This window comes from Diaphorina citri, unplaced genomic scaffold (genome assembly GCF_000475195.1).
Source record: "Diaphorina citri unplaced genomic scaffold, Diaci psyllid genome assembly version 1.1 scaffold1953, whole genome shotgun sequence".
NCBI classification, from domain to species: Eukaryota; Metazoa; Arthropoda; class Insecta; order Hemiptera; family Psyllidae; genus Diaphorina; species Diaphorina citri.
This window is the reverse complement of record NW_007379379.1, coordinates 28,393-51,680: the sequence shown is the minus strand read 5'-3', so window position 1 is coordinate 51,680 and position 23,288 is coordinate 28,393. Positions and strand designations below refer to the sequence as shown.

Sequence of the window (23,288 nt, the reverse complement as noted above, 5' to 3'; positions counted from 1 at the left end):
TTTGGCATACAAAGCACCAAGCAGTTCTCATTCTCATGTAATCTGCAGAATCAAATTCTCAAGCTGTGTCCACACAGGCACACAGAATCTATAGCCGTTGACTATATGTGGACACAGCTTCCGAGTCAATGTGCATTGCTTTAGAATACAAAGCACCAAAGCAGTTCTCATTCTCATGTAATCTGCAGAATCAAATTCTCAAGCTGTGTCCACACAGGCACACAGAATCTATAGCCGTTGACTATATGTGGACACGGCTTCCGAGTCAATGTGCATTGCTTAAGAATACAAAGGAAAGACCCTTCCGCAGTTTCAAGTTTCTTTTAATGTGGGCTCTCTTCTTCCGGCTAATATTCAAGTACCCACCCAAAACTTCGTTACCACCCCGTAAGTCCGTAACGAAAACTTTTGGAAAAAAAAGAAGACAATAGATTTCCAACTATTTTCCACGAACAAATCTGGAGACACACCTACACATAGTCTCATATAGTTTGGGGTGAGAGTGAGGGGTTATAGTTCTATCTCTTCTTCCGGCTAATATTCAAGTACCCACCCAAAACTTCGTTACCACCCCGTAAGTCCGTAACGAAAACTTTTGGAAAAAAAAGAACACAATAGATTTCCAACTATTTTCCACGAACAAATCTGGAGACACACCTACACATAGTCTCAAAGTTTGGGGTGAGAGTGAGGGGTTATAGTTCTACGAGTTTTCTAGTTTCAAAAACTATCTTTCCAAAATTCACTACTGGCAGATCCGGAACACTGAATCCTGAATGGCAGAATAGGCAAAATATTTTTTTTGGAATCTATGGAACAGGGGTGAAAAACAGCATTTGTCAAAAATCGTCGTCCGTTGTCTTCTTCTTCGCCGATTTTTCCTACAGGTAGCGCATTGGCCTGTAAAGCCCTAGGCCGCGGATTCGATTCCCGCCCGGGGCGGATTTTATCCTTTTTGGGGGGAAAAAAACCCAACAATTTAAATTTTCCCTTGAAAAAAAAAAAAAAAAAAAAAAAATCCGCAGTTGAATCTTCTCAATTCAGCTTTCCCGGGACATTATTGACATCCTGTATAGACACAATCTGTGTGGGTAAACATACCTGAACCCTTACACCAGACGTAGTGTTGTGCAACCTTACATACAGGATGTTGCCGGAAGATGGTACACCCCTGGAAGTTTCCTAGACTCGAAATTTATTGGAGAAGATTTTCACTGCCCACTAATAATAACGATATTGTTCTGAGGTTGAAAAAACTCGTTTTGATTATTTTTATGGGAGGACAATTCTTCACTAAAATTGGGATTTTCTCCCATTTTGTTAGAAACAAACTATCTACTATCACGTCTCGTGAGTAGTGTGGTTCTATCTTTAGGCTCTTTAACACTCTGCTATCTTTCGAGCCGTTTCGTAGTTTGTATTGTCCGTTCTTTGCGACTGACGAAAATGTCGAATCTCCTTCTAGTCTCTCGTCTACTTATGTAATATAAAAAAAAAAAAATCAACACTCAAGATGATTACTCAAGACCCAGAATTCGTAGAAATGGATCTTTTTTGCTAAAGGTCCGTTTGGGACCCCCAGTAGCCTAGTACCTACGTAATCCCCAGCAAATCCCTGCTCGTGATCACAAATTGAATCAAAACTGTTGACTCCCCCGTCCCAAAGCAGCCGCGCCATCTGTCAAACCTGTCAATCAAACTCTAAATTCGTCAAACAAACCACATGTGTCAACAAACATGGATTGGTGCTTGTGTCAAACCATCTGAACTGATGGCTTTATAAATAGTATGCGGAGAGTGGAGATCAGTCATTTCCAATCAGCCTTGTGTTGACTTCTTGTAGATTTTCCATGGAGGCTAGAGGGCCACTCTTGTTCTGGCTCTTTTGCCTGTGCACAGTAAGGTAAGTACAAGCGATCACCATTATCAATAATAGGATCACATTCATTTGACGATTTACCAATAACAGACACTAAGTCCAAGTTGAAACAAACAGACATAACTTCTCTTTACCATTCTCCTATAAGTTCCCATCCATAGCGATAGTAGGAAATATTTTATATTTTAGTGAAACAGATATTATCCACTGTGACTTTCAATGACTTATCGATACTGTTAGTCTTTTTCTTTTAAAAGTGTCACTGCTCCTTTGTTATCTTCCCAAGTTTTATTAAATAAAATTTACATCTTTTTAGAATATATTACATTACCTAGTACTAGTTGGTAATGTTTAAAAGAAAATCTGAAAATTTTTCCCGAAGTAATAGTAAATAACTGGGTTCCTATGTCAATTGTTTGGCAGACTACTAATTTAGGTAACTTATCTAGCGAGTTGGAAATATTTTACTAAAATCATTTGTTTCTGCTTGGTATCAACTGTTACAGATGGGCACATGGTACAAGTTGGTACAGCAAAGCCACGGAAAATTATTACGTCACCAAGAAAGTTGTACGTGAAGTTGAATTCGCCAAATACACTCAAGAGGAAAAGGTTAGATACCTGAAGAAACTGTTGATGAGTCTGGATGATGAACCGCTCAGCGATTATGATTTCTATGACGATGAGGATTATGTGAGGGAGCAGGAGCCTTACTATTGTCCGGAGTGGTCGGTCGCCCCGTACGGTAAAGTAGTCGTTAAGGAGAAGCTTAGTCTATCTCCCGTCAGCGCCGTCACTACACAAACCACCTCGGAAACTGTAAGTTCTTCAGGCACATCCTCCAGCACTACCACAGTCACTGGAGCCCGCACTGGTCTCCCACTACCAGACACCAATGTCAAAGCCATACTCAAACCAGTCGATAACAACTTCTGGTACAGGTATTACAAGTCTGTTCTGAAGAGTGGCTTCAACACCACCCCTTACAGTATTCGCTCCTTGATAGAGAGTATTAGTTCGTCTAATGTACGCATTGATGCTAACTCGCCCTATGGCCCTAATGCCTTGTATGGACCTTTCGGCCCTGAGAATCTTCTGAACAATAGAAATCCACTCTCACCATCCAACCCTACCTCACCATTCAGTCCGTTCAACCTGAACTCTCCACTTAACCCTTACAATCCATACTCGTTACTTAACCCATTGAACCCAGAGTCCATTCTGAGTCCGAGTAACACCAACTCTCCCTTCTCTCCTGACTCGCCAGACTATCCCTTGTTTGATGTGAACGATATTCTATCTCTGTTCAATCCAAACAATCCTCTCTCTCCATTCAATCCACTGAATCAGAACTCACTTTTCAATCCAGCAAACCCTCGCTCTCCCTTCTACGGGAAATATGACTTTGAGTTCAGTACATTCAATACGGATTCTCCTTTCTCTCCTTGGAATCCAATCTCAGTGCTGAGTCCATTGGATTCCTCCTCACCTTATAATCCAAGGAACCCGGATTCTCCCTACAATCTAATCAATCCCACCTCGCCATACAACATCAATAATCTGGATTCACCACTAAACCCAGCATCCCCCAACTATTATAAACATACAAACCCTACCTGGAGTACGCTGACCTACACATCACAGGCAGAATACCCAACACCTTATGATAGAAGAACTACAATCATTGAAAACATTGAGGAGACAATCAATAATCCAAACTCTCCATTCAATGTGAATAACCCATACGGTCTTATTAACCCTTACAACATCCGATCACTATTGAATCCAAGTAATCCGGACTCACTACTAAATCCACTGAATCCAGAATCATTGCTGAGTCCATTGAATCCTCTCTCGCCTTATAACCCAAACAATCCAAGCATCGCATACTATGATGTTCAACCATTCAACTCATTATTCAACCCCCGTAACCCGGCTTCTCTCTTCAATCCAGAGAATCCGGACTCTCCATTCAATCCTCATAACCCAAGGTCACCTTACTATGGTCACTATGAAATTATTGAGTCTTCACTGAATCCCAACAATCCGAGATCCCCCCTGAGTCCACTGAATCCGGATTCTATTCTGAGTCCATTGAACTTTAACTCTCCGTTCAACCCAAGGAACACACGGTCTGTCTACTTCCCTGAGAATCCTATCTCTCCCTATCACACACAACACATTACCACACACTTCACTCGGATCATACTCAACAATGTTCCCAACTATGATGTCAACTCTCCTTACAGTCCATTCAGTCCTTATAACCCTAACTCACTACTCAATCCTAACAACCCTCAGTCTCCGCTCAGTCCTTACAATACACGTTCTCCCCTCAACCCTAGCAACCCAGCATCACCCTTCTATGTTGCCAATGAAAATGTTCAGATCTACGAGTCCACTTATCCCACTTCTCTTTTCAATCCAAATAATCCAGATTCTCCATTTAATCCAAATAATCCGGCGTCAGTTTTCAATCCAAACAATCCCCTGTCACCGTTCTATAATGATTATGAGATTAGAAATTCACCTCTGAACCCTCAAAACCCGAGTTCTGCTTTGAGTCCGTTCAATACTCAATCCGTACTGAGTCCACTGAACCCTGCCTCACCTTATTACTCAAGACTTGTGGATTCCATTTACAATCCTCGTAACCCCAACTCACCCTATTACTTTGAGAGCAGACATTTCAGATACTCAACGGCACCTACTAGCACTTACCAAACCATTACACAGTTAGACATTAGCTCTCCTTACAGTCCGTACAATCCCAATAATGTCGAATCCTTCTTGAACCCTAACAACCCAGCATCCCCTCTCAGTCCTAGACATCCAGACTCACCCCTGAATCCTCTAAATCCACTATCACCATTCTACGTGCATAATACTCAAACACCCATCTATGATTCCTCTTCCACCTTCTCTCTGTTCAACCCTAACAACTATGCATCGCCTTTCAACCCAAAGAATCCAATCTCCCTCTTCAATCCAAACAATCCTGAATCACCATTCTACACTGATTATGAAGTAAAAAATTCACCACTGAACCCGCTCAATCCAGAGTCTATCCTTAGTCCTTATAATCCACAATCTCTGTTGAGTCCTCAGAACCCATCATCCCCTTACAACCCAGGATTCATCAACTCTGTGTACAATCCACTGAATCCAACCTCTCCCTACAATGTGGATAATCCTAACTCTCCCTTCTATTTCAGAAGCAGCACCTACATTCAGGAGTCACAGTATCCACCATTCAACTCTCTACTGAATCCTAACAATGTGAATTCTCCATTGAATCCGTCCAACCCGAGCTCACCTCTGAGTCCATACAGTCCAACATCCATTTTCAACCCACAAAATCCAAAGTCTCCATTCTATGAATATAATCCCGAGTCACCACTTTACGACTCAAATAATCCCATTTCTATTTTCCACCCTAGAAATCACGGCTCCCCATTCAATCCTGAAAATCCAAGATCCATTTTTAATCCCCATAATCCGAATTCACCATTCAGGGATACAAATCCACTGTCACCAGATAATCCCCTCAACCCTAACTCGCCATACAGTCCATATAATGTGAATTCTATTTACAGTCCAATCAACCCTAGTTCTCCGTACAATCCTCGTAATCCAGAGTCCATCTACAATCCACAGAACCCAGCTTCACCCTATAACGACAGTCCTCTGTCACCTTACAGTACACTCGAACAGAGATCTTTCAAACCTCAATATTTGAAGAGTCTTTTCAATGTTGACTATTCAACACTGGTCTCTCGCAAATTAGAAAGTACAATTTACAACCCTGAAAATCCAAACTCTCCATTCAATCCAGCAAACCCCCTGTCTCCCTACCATCCGAACTCCCCTCTAAATCCTTCCAACCCGTTATCACCACATAACCCAGACTCCTTGTACAATCCGAATAACCCTAACTCTCCCTTCAACCCTAACTCCATTTATAACCCGGAAAATCCAAATTCTCCATTCAACCCCAAGTCACCATCTTACCCAGGATCACCATTCTTCAGTTCCAGTTCTCCATTCAATCCTCTCAACCCACACTCACCATTCAATAAGAACTCTCTATTGAATCCACTCAACCCCAACTCACCATTCCATCCTAATTCCCCCCTCAACCCCTCTAATCCAGGCTATATCTTTGATCACAGAATAGCATTGAACAACATAGAAAACCCATTGTACGATGCATCAAACCCTTTGTCACCATTTAACCCGAATTCCATTCTGAATCCGAATAACTTGGAATCACCATTCAATCCCAATTCACCCTATAATCCTCATAATCCAGACTCTCCTTTCTACGATTTGAATTCACCACTGAATCCAGCAAACAATCCTGTATTATATGAACAACTCAGACATCTGCCAGGTGTTCCAACACTGAAAACACCAGAAGAACTCATTTATGAAAACCAGAAGTCCATCTATTCCGACATTGCACCATTCTATCAATATGATTCAAGATATAATGATCTTTACTTGGAGTATATCAAGTACATTTATGATCTGTATGGCTGCGATTTCCCTTACGAGCAACTGTTATTCCCTTATGCTCCGAGAGATCGTCAAGTTTTCATAGATTATTTGAAAACTCAATACAAAACACAGGTTCCACCCTTCTGGCCTTACAAACCCTACCAGTGGCTTCTTCCTCAGACAATCATCCTTGATGACGACTTCCGTGTCTCTCATATCTATGGCGATAACAATCCTCTTGGTCAGGATATTCCATTTGGTCCTTATCTCCCAGAATACAATGATTTCTATTACAAGTACCTCAAATACATTAGTAGCAGGTTCGGCTCGTATTTCACTTACGATGAGCTCTTGTTCTCCTATGCTCCTCCTAAAGACAGAATTCAGTTCTACACCTTCTTGAAAACGAAATATGAGAGATGTCCTGATTTCTGGCCTTTTGAGAAAGATTACTGGAACGAAGTGAACAAAATCCTAAACACACCCTATGCTTTGAACGTTGTTCAGCCTAGAACCATTCTCCCTGGTCAATATCCAACATCTCCAGACTCACCACTATCACCCTTCTTCATTTATGATGAGAAATACAATGAACTCTACTATGAATATATCAAATACATCTATGATGTGTATGGGTCTTCCTTCCCATATGATCAGATCATATTCCCATACAGTCCCCTGGATAGAGACCGCTTCATAACTTACTTGAAAACCCAATGTAAAGATAAACCCGAGTTCTGGCCCTATTACTCCTATCTTTGGAAATGTCCGGAGAAGTTCTACATTTATGATAGATCCGCTCAATTGTCTACAGATTACAATCCTTTAGTTAGAGACGGACCGTTGGGACCTTACATTAAGAAATACAACGACTTTTACGTTAAATACATCAATTACATTTACAAGAAATATGGACCCAATTATCCGTATGAAAGATTACTTTTCCCAGAGGCGAGTTATAAAGCTCGTGTAGAGTTCATTAACTGTTTGAAATCTCAATATCAAAAACTTCCTGGATTCTGGCCTTATCCTCAATCGTACTGGGACAAACCTGAACTGATTCCCTCAACCAATAACATCTTTGAAATCGAGGAGTCTGTTCAGTTGGACGAAAGAGAGCTCAGGATTTCTAAGAGTCTTCATTCAGGATATCCATTGGAACCTTACACACCATTCTTCAAGTATGATGCTGACAGTAACAAGCTGTATGTGGATTACATCAAATATATATACGATCTATACGGTGATGAGTTCCCCTACTCTAACTTATTCTTCTCACATGATGCTCAGAGTAGATCAGCGTTCATCAAATATCTAAAGACACTGCCTGAATGTAAAGACAAAACTCCAGGATTCTGGCCATATTATCCATTCGAATTCACTTACTATTCAGATTCTGTATCCCTACAGGACTTCAGGAACTTGGACTATCCTTCCGATTTCATACCTCCCTTTGGACCCTACCTGCCCAAGTACAATGAACTGTATGCTAACTACATCAAATATGTAAACAAAGAATTCGGCAAGACTTATCCTTATGACAGTTTACTCTTCCCTTACGCAAGTGTGGAAGACAGGCTGGTCAATATCCAACATCTCCAGACTCACCACTATCACCCTTCTTCATTTATGATGAGAAATACAATGAACTCTACTATGAATATATTAAATACATCTATGATGTGTATGGGTCTTCCTTCCCATATGATCAGATCATATTCCCATACAGTCCCCTGGATAGAGATCGCTTCATAACTTACTTGAAAACCCAATGTAAAGAAAAACCCGAATTCTGGCCCTATTACTCCTATCTCCTGGTCAATATCCAACATCTCCAGACTCACCACTATCACCCTTCTTCATTTATGATGAGAAATACAATGAACTCTACTATGAATATATCAAATACATCTATGATGTGTATGGGTCTTCCTTCCCATATGATCAGATCATATTCCCATACAGTCCCCTGGATAGAGACCGCTTCATAACTTACTTGAAAACCCAATGTAAAGATAAACCCGAGTTCTGGCCCTATTACTCCTATCTTTGGAAATGTCCGGAGAAGTTCTACATTTATGATAGATCCGCTCAATTGTCTACAGATTACAATCCTTTAGTTAGAGACGGACCGTTGGGACCTTACATTAAGAAATACAACGACTTTTACGTTAAATACATCAATTACATTTACAAGAAATATGGACCCAATTATCCGTATGAAAGATTACTTTTCCCAGAGGCGAGTTATAAAGCTCGTGTAGAGTTCATTAACTGTTTGAAATCTCAATATCAAAAACTTCCTGGATTCTGGCCTTATCCTCAATCGTACTGGGACAAACCTGAACTGATTCCCTCAACCAATAACATCTTTGAAATCGAGGAGTCTGTTCAGTTGGACGAAAGAGAGCTCAGGATTTCTAAGAGTCTTCATTCAGGATATCCATTGGAACCTTACACACCATTCTTCAAGTATGATGCTGACAGTAACAAGCTGTATGTGGATTACATCAAATATATATACGATCTATACGGTGATGAGTTCCCCTACTCTAACTTATTCTTCTCACATGATGCTCAGAGTAGATCAGCGTTCATCAAATATCTAAAGACACTGCCTGAATGTAAAGACAAAGCTCCAGGATTCTGGCCATATTATCCATTCGAATTCACTTACTATTCAGATTCTGTATCCCTACAGGACTTCAGGAACTTGGACTATCCTTCCGATTTCATACCACCATTTGGACCATACCTGCCCAAGTACAATGAACTGTATGCCAACTACATCAAATATGTAAACAAAGAATTCGGCAAGACTTATCCTTATGACAGTTTACTCTTCCCTTACGCAAGTGTAGAAGACAGAGTTGCATTTGTAACCTATCTGAAAACACAATTTGATAAATGTCCCGAATTCTGGCCACTTACAAATGAAATTTGGACGACACCTGATAAGATCAAGACATTACAAATTGACACTAGATCCTTGTTGAATCAGTTGAATCCATACATTGGTATTCCAGTTGGTACACCTGGCTACCATCCACTCGCTGACGTCAATAATATTCTGAGTCCTCTCAACCCCAGAAACCCTAACTCACCTTTCAATCCAAACAACGTGCAATCACCATTGAGTCCCTACAATCCGGATTCTTTGCTAAATCCTTTGAATCCAAAGTCACCCTTCTTTGCAAACAATCCTTCTTTCTTCAATCCCCACAACCCAGAGTCACCATTCAATCCTAGAAACCCTTCATCTCTGTTCAACCCTAGTAATCCCCTCTCACCATTTTATAATGACTATGACATCAAAAATTCACCTCTGAATCCACTAAACCCGGATTCGCCCCTCAGTCCATACAATCCTCAATCTCCACTAAGCCCCAGCAATCCACTATCTCCTTATAATCAGAACTATGTCGAATCTGTTTACAATCCACTAAATCCGAATTCACCTTATCGTTATGAAAGCCGTGTTACAAGATCTATCAACATAGACTACTCGTATAATCCTAGAAATCCCAGCTCACTCTACAACCCAGACAATCCTCAATCACCACTAAGTCCCTTCAACCCTAACTCTCCGCTAAGTCCATTGAATCCAAGATCAGTATTCTATGTGAACAATCCAGCTGGGCCCTATCCGGATGTGAATCTCTACAATCCACACAACCCTGCCTCACCATTCAACCCTAACAACCCAGCATCTCTATTCAATCCAAGTAATCCTCTGTCACCATACTACGGCGATTTAGAAATCGAGAATTCACCTCTGAATCCACTAAACCCGGATTCAATCCTCAGTCCATACAACATCGAGTCTCCACTAAGTCCCAACAATCCACTCTCTCCTTATAACACCCATTGTTCTGAATCATTGTACAATCCACTAAATCCGAACTCCCCCTACCATATTGAGAGCCATACCTACCAATACTCTACTAGCGGTGTCGTCCACTCGAATCTCCACTAAGCCCCAGCAATCCACTATCTCCTTATAATCAGAACTATGTCGAATCTGTTTACAATCCACTAAATCCGAATTCACCCTACCGTTATGAAAGCCGTATTTCAAGATCTATCAACATAGACTACTCGTATAATCCAAGAAACCCCAGCTCACTCTATAACCCAGACAATCCTCAATCACCACTAAGTCCCTTCAACCCTAACTCTCTGCTAAGTCCACTGAATCCAAGATCAGTATTCTATGTGAACAATCCAGCTGGGCCCTATCCGGATGTGACTCTCTACAATCCACACAACCCAGCCTCACCATTCAACCCTAACAACCCAGCATCTCTATTCAATCCGAATAATCCTCTGTCACCATACTACGGCGATTTAGAAATCGAGAATTCACCTCTGAATCCACTAAACCCAGACTCAATCCTCAGTCCATACAACATCGAGTCTCCACTAAGTCCCAACAATCCACTCTCTCCTTATAACACCCATTGTTCTGAATCATTGTACAATCCACTAAACCCGAACTCCCCCTACCATATTGAGAGCCATACCTACCAATACTCTACTAGCGGTGTCGTCCACTCATATAATCCAAGAAACCCCAGCTCAGTCTACAACCCAGACAATCCTCAATCACCGCTTAGTCCATTCAACCCTAACTCTCTGCTGAGTCCATTGAATCCAAGATCAGTATTCTATGTGAACAATCCAGCAGGACCCTATCCGGATTTCACTTTATACAACCCACACTACCCATCTTCACCGTTCAATCCTGAAAACCCAACATCTCTCTTCAACCCAAATAATCCCCTCTCACCATTCTATCACGATTACGAGATCAAAAATTCACCGCTGAATCCTCTGAGCCCAGTCAACCCAGATTCAATCCTCAGTCCATACAATCCGAAATCTCTACTAAGTCCGAACAATCCACTATCACCTTATAACCCGAACTGTGGAGAATCTCTGTACAATCCTCACAATCCCAACTCACCATACCATTATGAAAGTCATGTTTCAACTTACATTACTAACACGGCAGATTACTACAGATCAGGAGCACTTTACGATCTGAGTGTACCTACTGGTCCATATAGTCCGTACAATATCCATTCACTTCTGAATCCAAACAATCCAAACTCTCTCCTCAACCCAAGCAACCCTAACTCACTGTTGAACCCTCATAATCCAAATTCCCCTTACTACATTGGTAATCCACAGACACCAGTTTATGATTCCGTCTCAACCTATTCCCTGTTTAACCCTAACAATCCTGACTCTCCATTTAACCCAAATAATCCTTGCTCCCTATTCAACCCAAGCAACCCCGCATCACCATTCTATACCGACTATGAAGTCAAGAACTCTCCATTGAGTCCTGTGAATCCGAGATCCATCTTGAGTCCGTTGAATCCGGAATCTTATCTTAGTCCTCTGAACCCACTGTCTCCATACAGTCCACACAATATTGATTCCATTTACAACCCGGCAAATCCCAGTTCAATCTACAGCTATGAATCTCGAACTGCCTCTTATGCAACTCACTATCCTTCAGCGCCTGTTGACATTAGCTCTCCATACAACCCGAACAACCCCAGCTCCATCTACAGCTATGAAACTCGGTCAACATTGACAGGAATCCCACCAGCACCAATTGATATTAGGTCTCCACTCAATCCTTACAACCCACAAAACCCCAACTCACTGCTAAACCCTTACAACCCAGCCTCACTCCTCAACCCAAGCAACCCTAACTCACTGTTAAACCCTCATAATCCAAATTCACCTTACTACATTGGTAATCCACAGACACCAGTGTATGATTCCGTCTCACTCTATTCTCTGTTTAACCCTAACAATCCTGACTCTCCATTTAACCCAAATAATCCTTGCTCCCTATTCAACCCAAGCAACCCCGCGTCACCATTCTATACCGACTATGAAGTCAAGAACTCTCCATTGAGTCCTGTGAATCCCAGATCCATCTTGAGTCCATTGAATCCGGAATCTTATCTCAGTCCTCTGAACCCACTGTCTCCATATAGCCCACACAATATTGATTCCATTTACAACCCAGCAAATCCCAGTTCAATATACAGCTATGAATCTCGAACTGCCTCTTATGCAACTCACTATCCTTCAGCGCCTGTTGACATTAGCTCTCCATACAACCCGAACAACCCCAGCTCCATCTACAGCTATGAAACTCGGTCAACATTGACAGGAATCCCACCAGCACCAATTGATATTAGGTCTCCACTCAATCCTTACAACCCACAAAACCCCAACTCACTGCTAAACCCTTACAACCCAGCCTCACTCCTCAACCCAAGCAACCCTAGCTCACTGTTCAACCCTCATAATCCAAATTCACCTTACTACATTGGTAATCCACAGACACCAGTGTATGATTCCGTCTCAACCTATTCCCTGTTTAACCCTAACAATCCTGACTCTCCATTTAACCCAAATAATCCTTGCTCGCTTTACAATCCTAACAATCCCTCATCACCATTCTATACCGACTATGAAGTCAAGAACTCTCCATTGAGTCCTGTGAATCCCAGATCCATCTTGAGCCCCTTGAATCCGGAATCTTATCTTAGTCCTCTGAACCCACTGTCTCCATACAGCCCACACAATATTGATTCCATTTACAACCCAGCAAATCCCAGTTCAGTTTATAGTTATGAGACCCGAACTGCTTCTTATGTGTCAGGAGTCCCTGTTAGTCCCTATCCAGTAGCCCCAGTAGATATTAGTTCTCCATACCATCCACTCAATCCTAGGTCAGTCTACAACTATGAAACTCGGTCAACATTGGCAGGCATCCCCAGTACTCCATACCCATCGGTACCTGTTGACATTAGCTCCCCATACAATGCTTACAACCCACACAACCCCAGCTCCTTACTGAATCCAAACAACCCAACCTCTCTCCTCAACCCAAGCAATCCCCTGTCACCACTCAACCCTTTGAACCCAAGTTCTCCAATCTACTCAAACCCAGACTCTGTCATATATGATCATTCATCGGTGAGCTCTATCTTCAACCCTCACAACCCAGCATCGCCTTTCAATCCCAATAATCCATACTCCGTGTTTAACCCAAGCAATCCTGAATCACCATTCCACACGGATTACGAAGTAAGAAACACGCACCTAAACCCTCAGAACCCAGAGTCCGTACTGAGTCCGTACAATAAGTCACCTTACAATATACATAATCCTGAATCCCCTCTGTATTCCGACTCACCCTATTACTATAGAAACTTACCCCTATACAACCCTGCGGAAACAGAACTCATCGAGCAATACTCCTCCAGTGTTTATAATAACCCAGACTCACCTCTGTCTATAAACAGTCCTCATTCAGTATTGAATCCATACAACTTGGACTCAATCCTGAATCCGTTCAATGTCAAATCACCCCTGAGTCCCGAGAATCCAGCCTCTCCCTTCAATCCTTACAATCCAGAACCATCTATCTTCGATTCACATAATATCTATTCATTTCCTCTCTCCTCAACCCAAGCAATCCCCTGTCACCACTCAACCCTTTGAACCCAAGTTCTCCAATCTACTCAAACCCAGACTCTGTCATCTATGATCATTCATCGGTGAGCTCTATCTTCAACCCTCACAACCCAGCATCACCTTTCAACCCAAATAATCCATACTCTGTGTTTAACCCAAACAATCCTGAATCTCCATTCCACACGGATTACGAAGTAAGAAACACGCACCTAAACCCTCAGAACCCAGAGTCTGTACTGAGTCCGTGCAACCCACAATCACCACTCAGTCCCTTGAACCCAGCATCACCTTACAGTGCCACCTCCATCGGCTCTGTTTTCAATCCACAAAGTCCGAACTATTACTATAGAAGTCTTAGCTCAACCACTTATAATCATTTGAGGCAAGCACCTATCGACACTTATACTGAAAGACTTTACAGTTTGACCTACGAGAGCTCTCTACTTAACCCTTCAAATCCGAATTCACCCCTGAGTCCGTACAATCCAGCTTCTATTTTAAATCCCAAGAACCCAAACTCTCCGTTTAACCCTTACAACTCTCTGGTTCCCACATATGATGTTCGCAACCCTCGCAGCATATTCAATCCACATAACCCGGACTCTCCTTACAACCCCAATAATCCTAATTCCGTATTCAACCCCAACAACCCGATCTCACCATTCAAAGATAATTCACCGCTCTCATTGAACAATCCCGCGAACCCTGCTTCTCCCTACAGTCCATTGAACCCTAGCTCTCTCTATAGTCCACTCAACCCCGCCTCCCCCTACAATACAGACTTTACCGAATCTCTCTACAATCCAAACAACCCCTATTCCCCCTACACTGTTGAGTACACTCAGTCAGTTTACTCCACCTCAGTCCAACAACGAACTCTGAAATCACAGATTGTAAACAGTGTGTTTGGTACTGATGTGCTCTCTACACCTCAATATCCAGTGATTGATGATTATCAGAACCCAAACTCACCATTCAATCCAAACAATCCTCTGTCACCATACAATCTGAAGTCACCATTCAATCCACTGAATCCAAATTCACCATTCAATCCACGCTCATTGTATAATCCAAACAACCCAGATTCACCATTTAACCCGCATTCTATTTATAATCCAGATAATCCCACTTCTCCCTTCAACCCTAACTCACCCTGATTCCCCCTATGATTGGCAACGTACTATTGATCTGTCCTATTTGAAACATCAAGACCTACCACTCACACGTTACAGTCCTACTGACTATTTCCGTAGTGTTGTTACAGACACAACCCTTGTATCTAATGGACCTGTATTTAAACCTTTCTACCTGATTCCCCCTATGATTGGCAACGTACTATTGATCTGTCCTATTTGAAACATCAAGACCTACCACTCACACGTTACAGTCCTACTGATTATTTCCGTAGTGTAGTTACAGACACAACCCTTGTATCTAATGGACCTGTATTTAAACCTTTCTATCCAGATAATCCGCTCTTACTTAGACCTAGTCCATTCAATGCCATCGCACCATTCGGTGATTACAATCCCAAATACAATGACCTCTATTTGGAATACATTAAGTACGTACACCAAGTGTACGGTGCCTTCCCATACAGACAACTGTTGTTCCCTTACAATATTGAATATAGAAATGAGTTTATCAAATACCTGAAAACTAAATACCCAACAGAGGAACCCAAGTTCTGGCCATTCACACCCATCGAATGGAAAAACCCAAGATTGATTTCCGACGTATACGAACCTGTACCTTATGGACAGAAGAACCCCATGCACGCCAGAGCACCATTCGGACCTTATCTTGCCAAATACAATGAACTCTATTACAAATACACCCAGTATATCTATGAAACACACGGACCTAACTATCCCTATAGATTCCTTCTCTTCCCTTACGCACCTGAAGACCGTATCTCTTATATCAACTATCTGAAATCGCAATGTAGAAGTGTTCCTAAATGGTGGCCATACAGTCTTGATGATTGGAATAACCCATACAATATCCATGACTTCATCAACTATCCAATCAGAATCGTCCGCCCTAGTGTAGATGATAGATATTTGAATCCATACCTGATAGAGGAGAGACATCCAAGAAGTTGGCTCAAGGAAGAACCACTGTCTTCTGATCTTCCTACTGTAAACTCTCCCGTGGCTCCATTCGGTGTGTATGATTCCAAATATAATGATTTATATCACGCTTACATCAAGTACATCTACAAAACATACGGCGACTTCTTCCCCTATGAGCAACTATTATTCCCCTACAATATCCAATCAAGAAATAACTTCATCAAGTACTTGAAAACAGTAGAGAAAGAACGCCCAGACTACTGGCCCTTCTTGAATTATCAATGGGATAATCCTGAAACTATACCGTACAGACTCTACTCGCAGCAAATACCCTATGGTGCTATCAATGTGTTGGGAGAGAGAATGTTCGTCACAAATGTCGTTTCCCGCTCGATGCACTAAAAATTTATGGCTTGACTTGGACTCAAACTACGAAACTCCAGATTCAAACACCACAGACTCCTCTATGGCGCTGCTGCGCCAAGGCAAGAAAGTTTGAAAGCACTACTGGAGATAATACGCCACAGACCAAAGAAATACAAAGTACCATATCACTTTGCCTGCTGTAATACCATTTAAGATACGTTTATCCATAACTGACGATATAAAATTTCTCAGAAATACACCTCCTCCTCCTCTTCCTCCTCCTCCTTCTCTTCCTCTTCCTTCTCCTACTCTTCCTCCTCCTCCTCTCCCTCTTCCTTCTCCTACTCTTCCTCCTCCTCTTCCTCCTCCTCCTCCTCTTCCTTCTCCTCCTCCTCTTCCTTCTCCTACTCTTCCTCCTCCTCCTCGTATGTCGCCCAGAATTCATAGGATCCTTGGAATTTCAATAATTCGTCCTTCGGGTCAGGAAGCGCTGGCTTCACGGCATCAAGTGTTCCCAATAGAGATCGCATGTTTGGTGAAGCATCAACCACTGCTGTTGTGGAAGTTGCTGCTACTGTGGTGGTGGATGATTTCTCCAAATAGATTTGAATGTCTTGCCAAAAGTCGCTGCCATAGATAAACCAGTCTGGAATATTCTCCTTGTACACGCTACCTAAATATTTGGTGAATCTCAACCGGGATCTTGGTTCATATGGGAACAGGAATGGATCATACACGATAGAATTTCCGTAAATGGCGTACAAGTTTTGAATGTATTCGTTGTATAAGCTATCGTACTCACAACTATAATGCCCGAATGGAGCATATGGACCTAACGTGTATGGACCTTTCACTGAGATACATTTCAATAGTTCACAATTGTTCCATACTTCCTCTGAATAGGGCCACCAGGCAGGAATCTCTTTGCAAACGGATTTCAAATATTTAACGAATTCTATTCTCTTCTCAATGGAATCAGAAGGGAACAAGACCAACTCGTAAGGATAGTTCAAGCCATAGCGTTCGTAAATGTATTGAATGTACTTGTAGTAAAGAGCATTCGACTTGGATTTGTATTCACCCAGAGGTCCATAGAGTGCCAGAGGACTTGTAGCGAGGTTAGATCGTTTGAATGGAATATCAATCAGATAATCAGGATAAGGAACGCCAGGGTAAGGATAAGGATATCTTTCAATGAATTCTGGTGCATCCCAAGCTTCATCGGGATAAGGCCACCAAAGTGGTTGTTTTGGATAACAAGATTTTAGATATTTAATAAAGGTGAGTCTATCCTGTTTATTGTAAGGGAATAAGAGGGATTCGTAAGGATAAGAGTCTCCATAGCGTCTGTAGATGTATGTGATGTAGTTCTTGTAAAGTTCATTGTATTCAGAGCAATAACTTCCAAAGGGACCGAAAGCACCCAATGGACTTTCAGTGAGTAGCGAAATGCCCCTCACTTCATCCTGTATAAACTCAGTGGTTCTGGGTTCATTCCAGCTCAGAGTTGTGAATGGCCAGAATTCTGGTTGGTCGTCTTTGTAAACAGTCTTCAAGTAAGTCACAAATTCATATCTAGATCTCGGGGAGTATGGGAACAGTAAGGTCTCGTAAGGGAAACTTCGGCCGAACTTGGAGTAAGTGTATTTGATGAATTTCAAGTAGAGTTCATTGTATGCAGGTGAATAGAAACCGAATGGTGCGTATTGACCTAGAGGATTGTAAGGGACAAAGTCATCCAAACCGAGGACATAGTTTCTGTATTGACTTAAACTGGTCCTGTCTAGATTATGTATGGTTGTAATGGGTTCCGGTGTAATGAAGAGACTTTCAGGTTTGTCCCAGCTGTATTTACCATAGGGCCACCAGTTTGGTATTTTGTCGCATTTGGTTTTAAGGAATTTAATGAAGCAGAGGCTGTTTACATTATCGTAAGGGAACAATAAGGATTCATAAGGATAGTTCAGACCAAACTTGTCGTAAATGTATTCAATGTAATTGTAGTAAAGGTCGTTGTACTTGTCTTGGTATGGACCAAATGGTAGTTCACCCTTGAATATTTCCTGAACCTCAGCGGATCTTAATCTGAGTGGATATTCTTGGATTCTATCAGGAGATTGCCACTGGTATGGGAACAGAGACCAGAAGTCTGGTTCTTCTGGGTATTTGGTCTTCAAGTATGTCACATAGGTGAGAGTGTCATCAGGGGAACCAGGGAAGAGAAGTTGATCAAGAGGGAAGTCCGAACCATATGTTTCCTGGATCATTTTAGTGTAATCTTCGTACAAGGAGTTGTATTTGCAGGGAAGAGAAGTTGATCAAGAGGGAAGTCCGAACCATATGTTTCCTGGATCATTTTAGTGTAATCTTCGTACAAGGAGTTGTATTTAGGATTATAACTATAGAATGGAGCATAAGGTGAGGACAAGGGTGAAGTACCAGCTAGGATTTCATCTTCTTCAGCTCTAACGATATCAATGCTTGGGTATTTAGGTGCATAGATTGGATTCCAATGAGATCTAGTATGAATATTTCCAGTCACCCATTCCTCCTCTGTGTAGGGCCACCAGTCTGGTCGCTTCTTGTAAGTAGAAGTCAAGTGTTTCAGGAAAGTCACTTGGTCTGCTGGGCTGTAAGGGAATAGTAATGTCTCGTAGGGATAAGTGTCTCCGTACTTAGCATAGATGTAGTCAATGTACTTGCAATACAACTCATTAGCATCTGGTGAGTATGGTCCGAAGGGAGCTTTCTCTCCCAACACATTGATAGCACCATAGGGTATTTGCTGCGAGTAGAGTCTGTACGGTATAGCTTCAGGATTATCCCATTGATAATTCAGGAAGGGCCAGTAGTTTGGGCGTTCTTTCTCTACTGTTTTCAAGTATTTGATGAAGTTATTTCTTGATTGGATATTGTAGGGGAATAATAGTTGCTCATAGGGGAAGAAGTCTGTTCATATTTGTAAAGCAAGTAGCTATAGTAGAGGGCATTCTTCTTCTCGTCATAATCTCCGAAGGGTGCTTTGAATCCTAATGGATTATAAGGACCATATTGAATCACCAAGGGTGCAATATCTTTCAACTCATCAGGATTCTTCCAATATTTCGGTGCATAAGGGAACCAACTAGGAGGAACATCAGATGTGAAACATGTCTTCAAGAATTTGACATACTTGATTCTTGCCTCTTTGTCGTAAGGGAACAACAGTTGTTCGTAAGGGAATTGGTTTCCATAATTAGCTATAATGTACTTGAGGTATTCTACATACAAAGGAGAGTACTTCTCATTGTAAGGTCCAAATGGTTCGGTGACGGAGTAAGGAGAGTGAGGATATTTGTATGGATTGAGTTCATAATATTGACTGAGAGGTTCATAAGCTTCGAATGGAGCGTCCCTAACGTGGGAGTAGCTTGGGTTGTTTCTGTATAGAATATCATAGGGAGATGTAATAACATCATCTGGGATATTCAAGTAACTTCTAGTCGTTTCATGTCTGTAATATTCCTCTGGGGTTAGAACTTCTCTCTTGACGTAGTTAGGGTTGAGGGGAGAGTTTGGATTATTCGGGTTCAAAGGTGAATTCAAGTTGAATGGATTGTATGGTGAATCTCTATTCTCAGGATTGTATTTTGAGTAGGGGTTGAATGGTGAATCCACATTGTTGGGATTATAAACTGAATTGGGATTAAATGGAGAGTTTGGGTTTGAACTGTCGAGTAATGGGTTAGGGTATAGGTTGGCAAGTCACCTTACAATATACATAATCCTGAATCCCCTCTGTATTCCGACTCACCCTATTACTATAGAAACTTACCCCTATACAACCCTGTGGAAACAGAACTCATCGACCAATACTCCATCCACTCGTATAATCCAAGAAACCCCAGCTCAGTCTACAACCCAGACAATCCTCAATCACCGCTTAGTCCATTCAACCCTAACTCTCTACTAAGTCCATTGAATCCAAGATCAGTATTCTATGTGAACAACCCGTGGAGTATATCAAATATATTCACGATCTCTATGGATGCGACTTCCCCTATGAGCAACTGTTCTTCCCCTATGCTCCTCAAGATAGGAGGAAGTTTGTTGACTATTTGAAATCTCAATACACAGAGAAAATCCCACCGTTCTGGCCATACAGTCCTTACCAATGGCTTTTACCAAGTAGTTTAATCACTGACGACAGCTTCTCACCAGTTACAATCTATGGTGCTGAGAATCCATTGGGTGTGGAAGTACCGTTCGGTCCTTATCTACCAGAATACAATGAGCTTTACTGCAAGTATATCAAATACATTCACGAAAAGTTCGGACCCAACTTCGAGTATGATCAACTTCTGTTCTCCTATGTGTCTCCTAAGGACCGCGTCACTTACTACAACGTGCTGAAAACCAAATACGAGAAATGCCCAGACTTCTGGCCTTATATCAAATACATTCACGAAAAGTTCGGACCCAACTTCGAGTATGATCAACTTCTGTTCTCCTATGTGTCTCCTAAGGACCGCGTCATTTACTACAACGTGCTGAAAACCAAATACGAGAAATGCCCAGACTTCTGGCCCTATCCCAGTAACTATTGGACTGATGTAGAACTGATCTCTCATCTACCTTACAGATCCATAGAGTTACCAACACAACTCGTAGATCCTATCTATGTCCCTGATCCTTCTTCTCCATTCGCACCTTTCTATAAATACGATAGCAAGTACAATGACCTTTACTGTGACTACATCAAGTATATCTATGACATTTATGGAAGAGACTTCCCCTATGAAAGACTTTTCTTCTCTTACAATACAAAAGACAGGGAAGCCTTTGTTAAATATTTATCGTCGAAATCTAAAGATGCACCCGAGTACTGGCCTTATTATCCGTTCTTGTGGAAACATTTGGATAAGATTGGAACCTACGGTAGAGTACATGAAGTGGCTGTTGATACTTACCTCAGAAATGGAATATTGGGTCCTTACATTCCAAAATACAACGATCTCTACTGCAAGTATATCAAATATGTCAACGAGAAATACGGTCCAAGATATCCATACGACACATTACTCTTCCCTAATGCAAACCTGAAGGAAAGAATAGAATTCATTAACTTCTTGAAATCACAATACACAGATAAATGCCCAGACTTCTGGCCCTACCCTAAAATATACTGGGACAAACCAGATCAAATCACAATCGTTTCCAATGAAATAGGAAGCGCGTTGGCACCGTTGGACTATAATCCATATAACCCATACAATCCATACCGAACATTTGTACCTGAAGGACCATTCGGACAAACCAGATCAAATCACAATCGTTTCCAATGAAATAGGAAGCGCGTTGGCACCGTTGGACTATAATCCATATAACCCATACAATTCATACCGAACATTTGTACCTGAAGGACCATTTCTTGTTCCCTTCTGATTCCATTGAGAAGAGAATAGAATTCGTTAAATATTTGAAATCCGTTTGCAAAGAGATTCCTGCCTGGTGGCCCTATTCAGAGGAAGTATGGAACAATTGTGAACTATTGAAATGTATCTCAGTGAAAGGTCCATACACGTTAGGTCCATATGCTCCATTCGGGCATTATAGTTGTGAGTACGATAGCTTGTACAACGAATACATTCAGAACTTGTACGCCATTTACGGAAATTCTATCGTGTATGATCCATTCCTGTTCCCATATGAACCAAGATCCCGGCTGAGATTCACCAAATATTTAGGTAGCGTGTACAAGGAGAATATTCCAGACTGGTTTATATATGGCAGCGACTTTTGGCAAGACATTCAAATCTATTCGGCATCCACCACCACAGTAGCAGCAACTTCTACAACAGCAGTGGTTGATGCTTCACCAAACATGCGATCTCTATTGGGAACACTTGATGCCGTGAAGCCAGCGCTTCCTGACCCGAAGGACGAATTATTGAAATTCCAAGGATCCTATGAATTCTGGGCGACATACAGCCCTTACAAGTTTGATAGATCTGGCTTGTACTCATACTCTCTGTTTACAACCTTTTTCGAAGGATTAGAGAAAGAACGTTACAACATCTACAGATCCGTGATTTATCCACCAGACATGACGCCATATGTTAAATCAGGAGACTGCTTTGATATTATCATTGTAGGTGCTAGTGCTGCTGGTTGTGTTCTCGCTAACAGACTATCCGAGGTTTCATCATTGAAAGTGTTATTGATTGAAGCTGGAGGTGACACACCTATCCATTCCAGAATTCCAGGAATGTCTAGTGTTTTGTCCCTGTCTGAATTTGACCATGCCTACCTTGCTGAACCAAGTCAATTCGCTGGCCTGGGAGTTAGAAACGCAAGAATAAAGATCACGGCTGGAAAAGGTTTGGGTGGTTCCAGTGCAGTCCAAAACATCTTGTATCAACGAGGTACTTCCTATGACTATGAGAACTTTGCTAAACTTGGCTACAATGGATGGGGATACGATGAAACACTCAAATACTTCGTCAAGTCTGAAGATTATAGATCTGTAATTTACAACGAGAGCAAAGCAGTACATGGAACACAAGGCTACTTACCCGTCGGACTATTCAAAAATAAGGAGAACAATATCATCAGAGAGATATTCGAGACCAGCGCTCAAGAATTGGGCTACCCTTGTCCGAAAGACATGAACGACAGATATGTAGATGTTGGATTTGCAGAGCTTCCAGGTATGACAAGATATGGCCTCAGATTCTCAGCGGCTGATGCTTACTTGACACCCATCGCTGGAAAGAGAACCAACTTGTACGTACTGAAGAGATCCAAGGTAACCAAAGTGATTATCAACGATCAGAATGTAGCAACTGGCGTGGAATATGTGAATAGTAAAGGAGAAACAGTGAGAGTGACTGCAAACAAAGAAGTCATTCTAACAGCAGGCGCTATCGCCAATGCACAGCTACTGCTACTGTCTGGTATTGGTCCTAAGGCACACTTGG

The 23,288-nt window shown here is 41.7% G+C and overlaps 2 protein-coding genes across 2 annotated transcripts; one reads left to right on the top strand and one right to left on the bottom strand.

Annotated features, from left to right (window-relative positions):
- The first annotated feature begins 1,773 nt into the window (after positions 1 to 1,773).
- Positions 1,774 to 10,355, top strand: LOC103517768. Its single transcript, XM_017447576.2, has 3 exons — positions 1,774 to 1,903; positions 2,386 to 7,956; positions 9,248 to 10,355. The coding sequence occupies exons 1-3, from the start codon at positions 1,851 to 1,853 to the stop codon at positions 10,353 to 10,355; spliced, it is 6,732 nt and encodes a 2,243-aa protein (XP_017303065.1). The 5' UTR covers positions 1,774 to 1,850.
- A 6,378-nt stretch (positions 10,356 to 16,733) lies between these two features.
- Positions 16,734 to 19,787, bottom strand: LOC103517767. The gene is made up of 4 exons (XM_026829748.1): positions 19,783 to 19,787; positions 19,377 to 19,750; positions 18,708 to 19,278; positions 16,734 to 18,618 (listed from the first exon to the last, which is right to left on the bottom strand). Exons 1-4 carry the CDS (start codon positions 19,785 to 19,787, stop codon positions 16,734 to 16,736), a joined length of 2,835 nt encoding a protein of 944 aa, XP_026685549.1.
- Between the last annotated feature and the right edge of the window lie 3,501 nt (positions 19,788 to 23,288).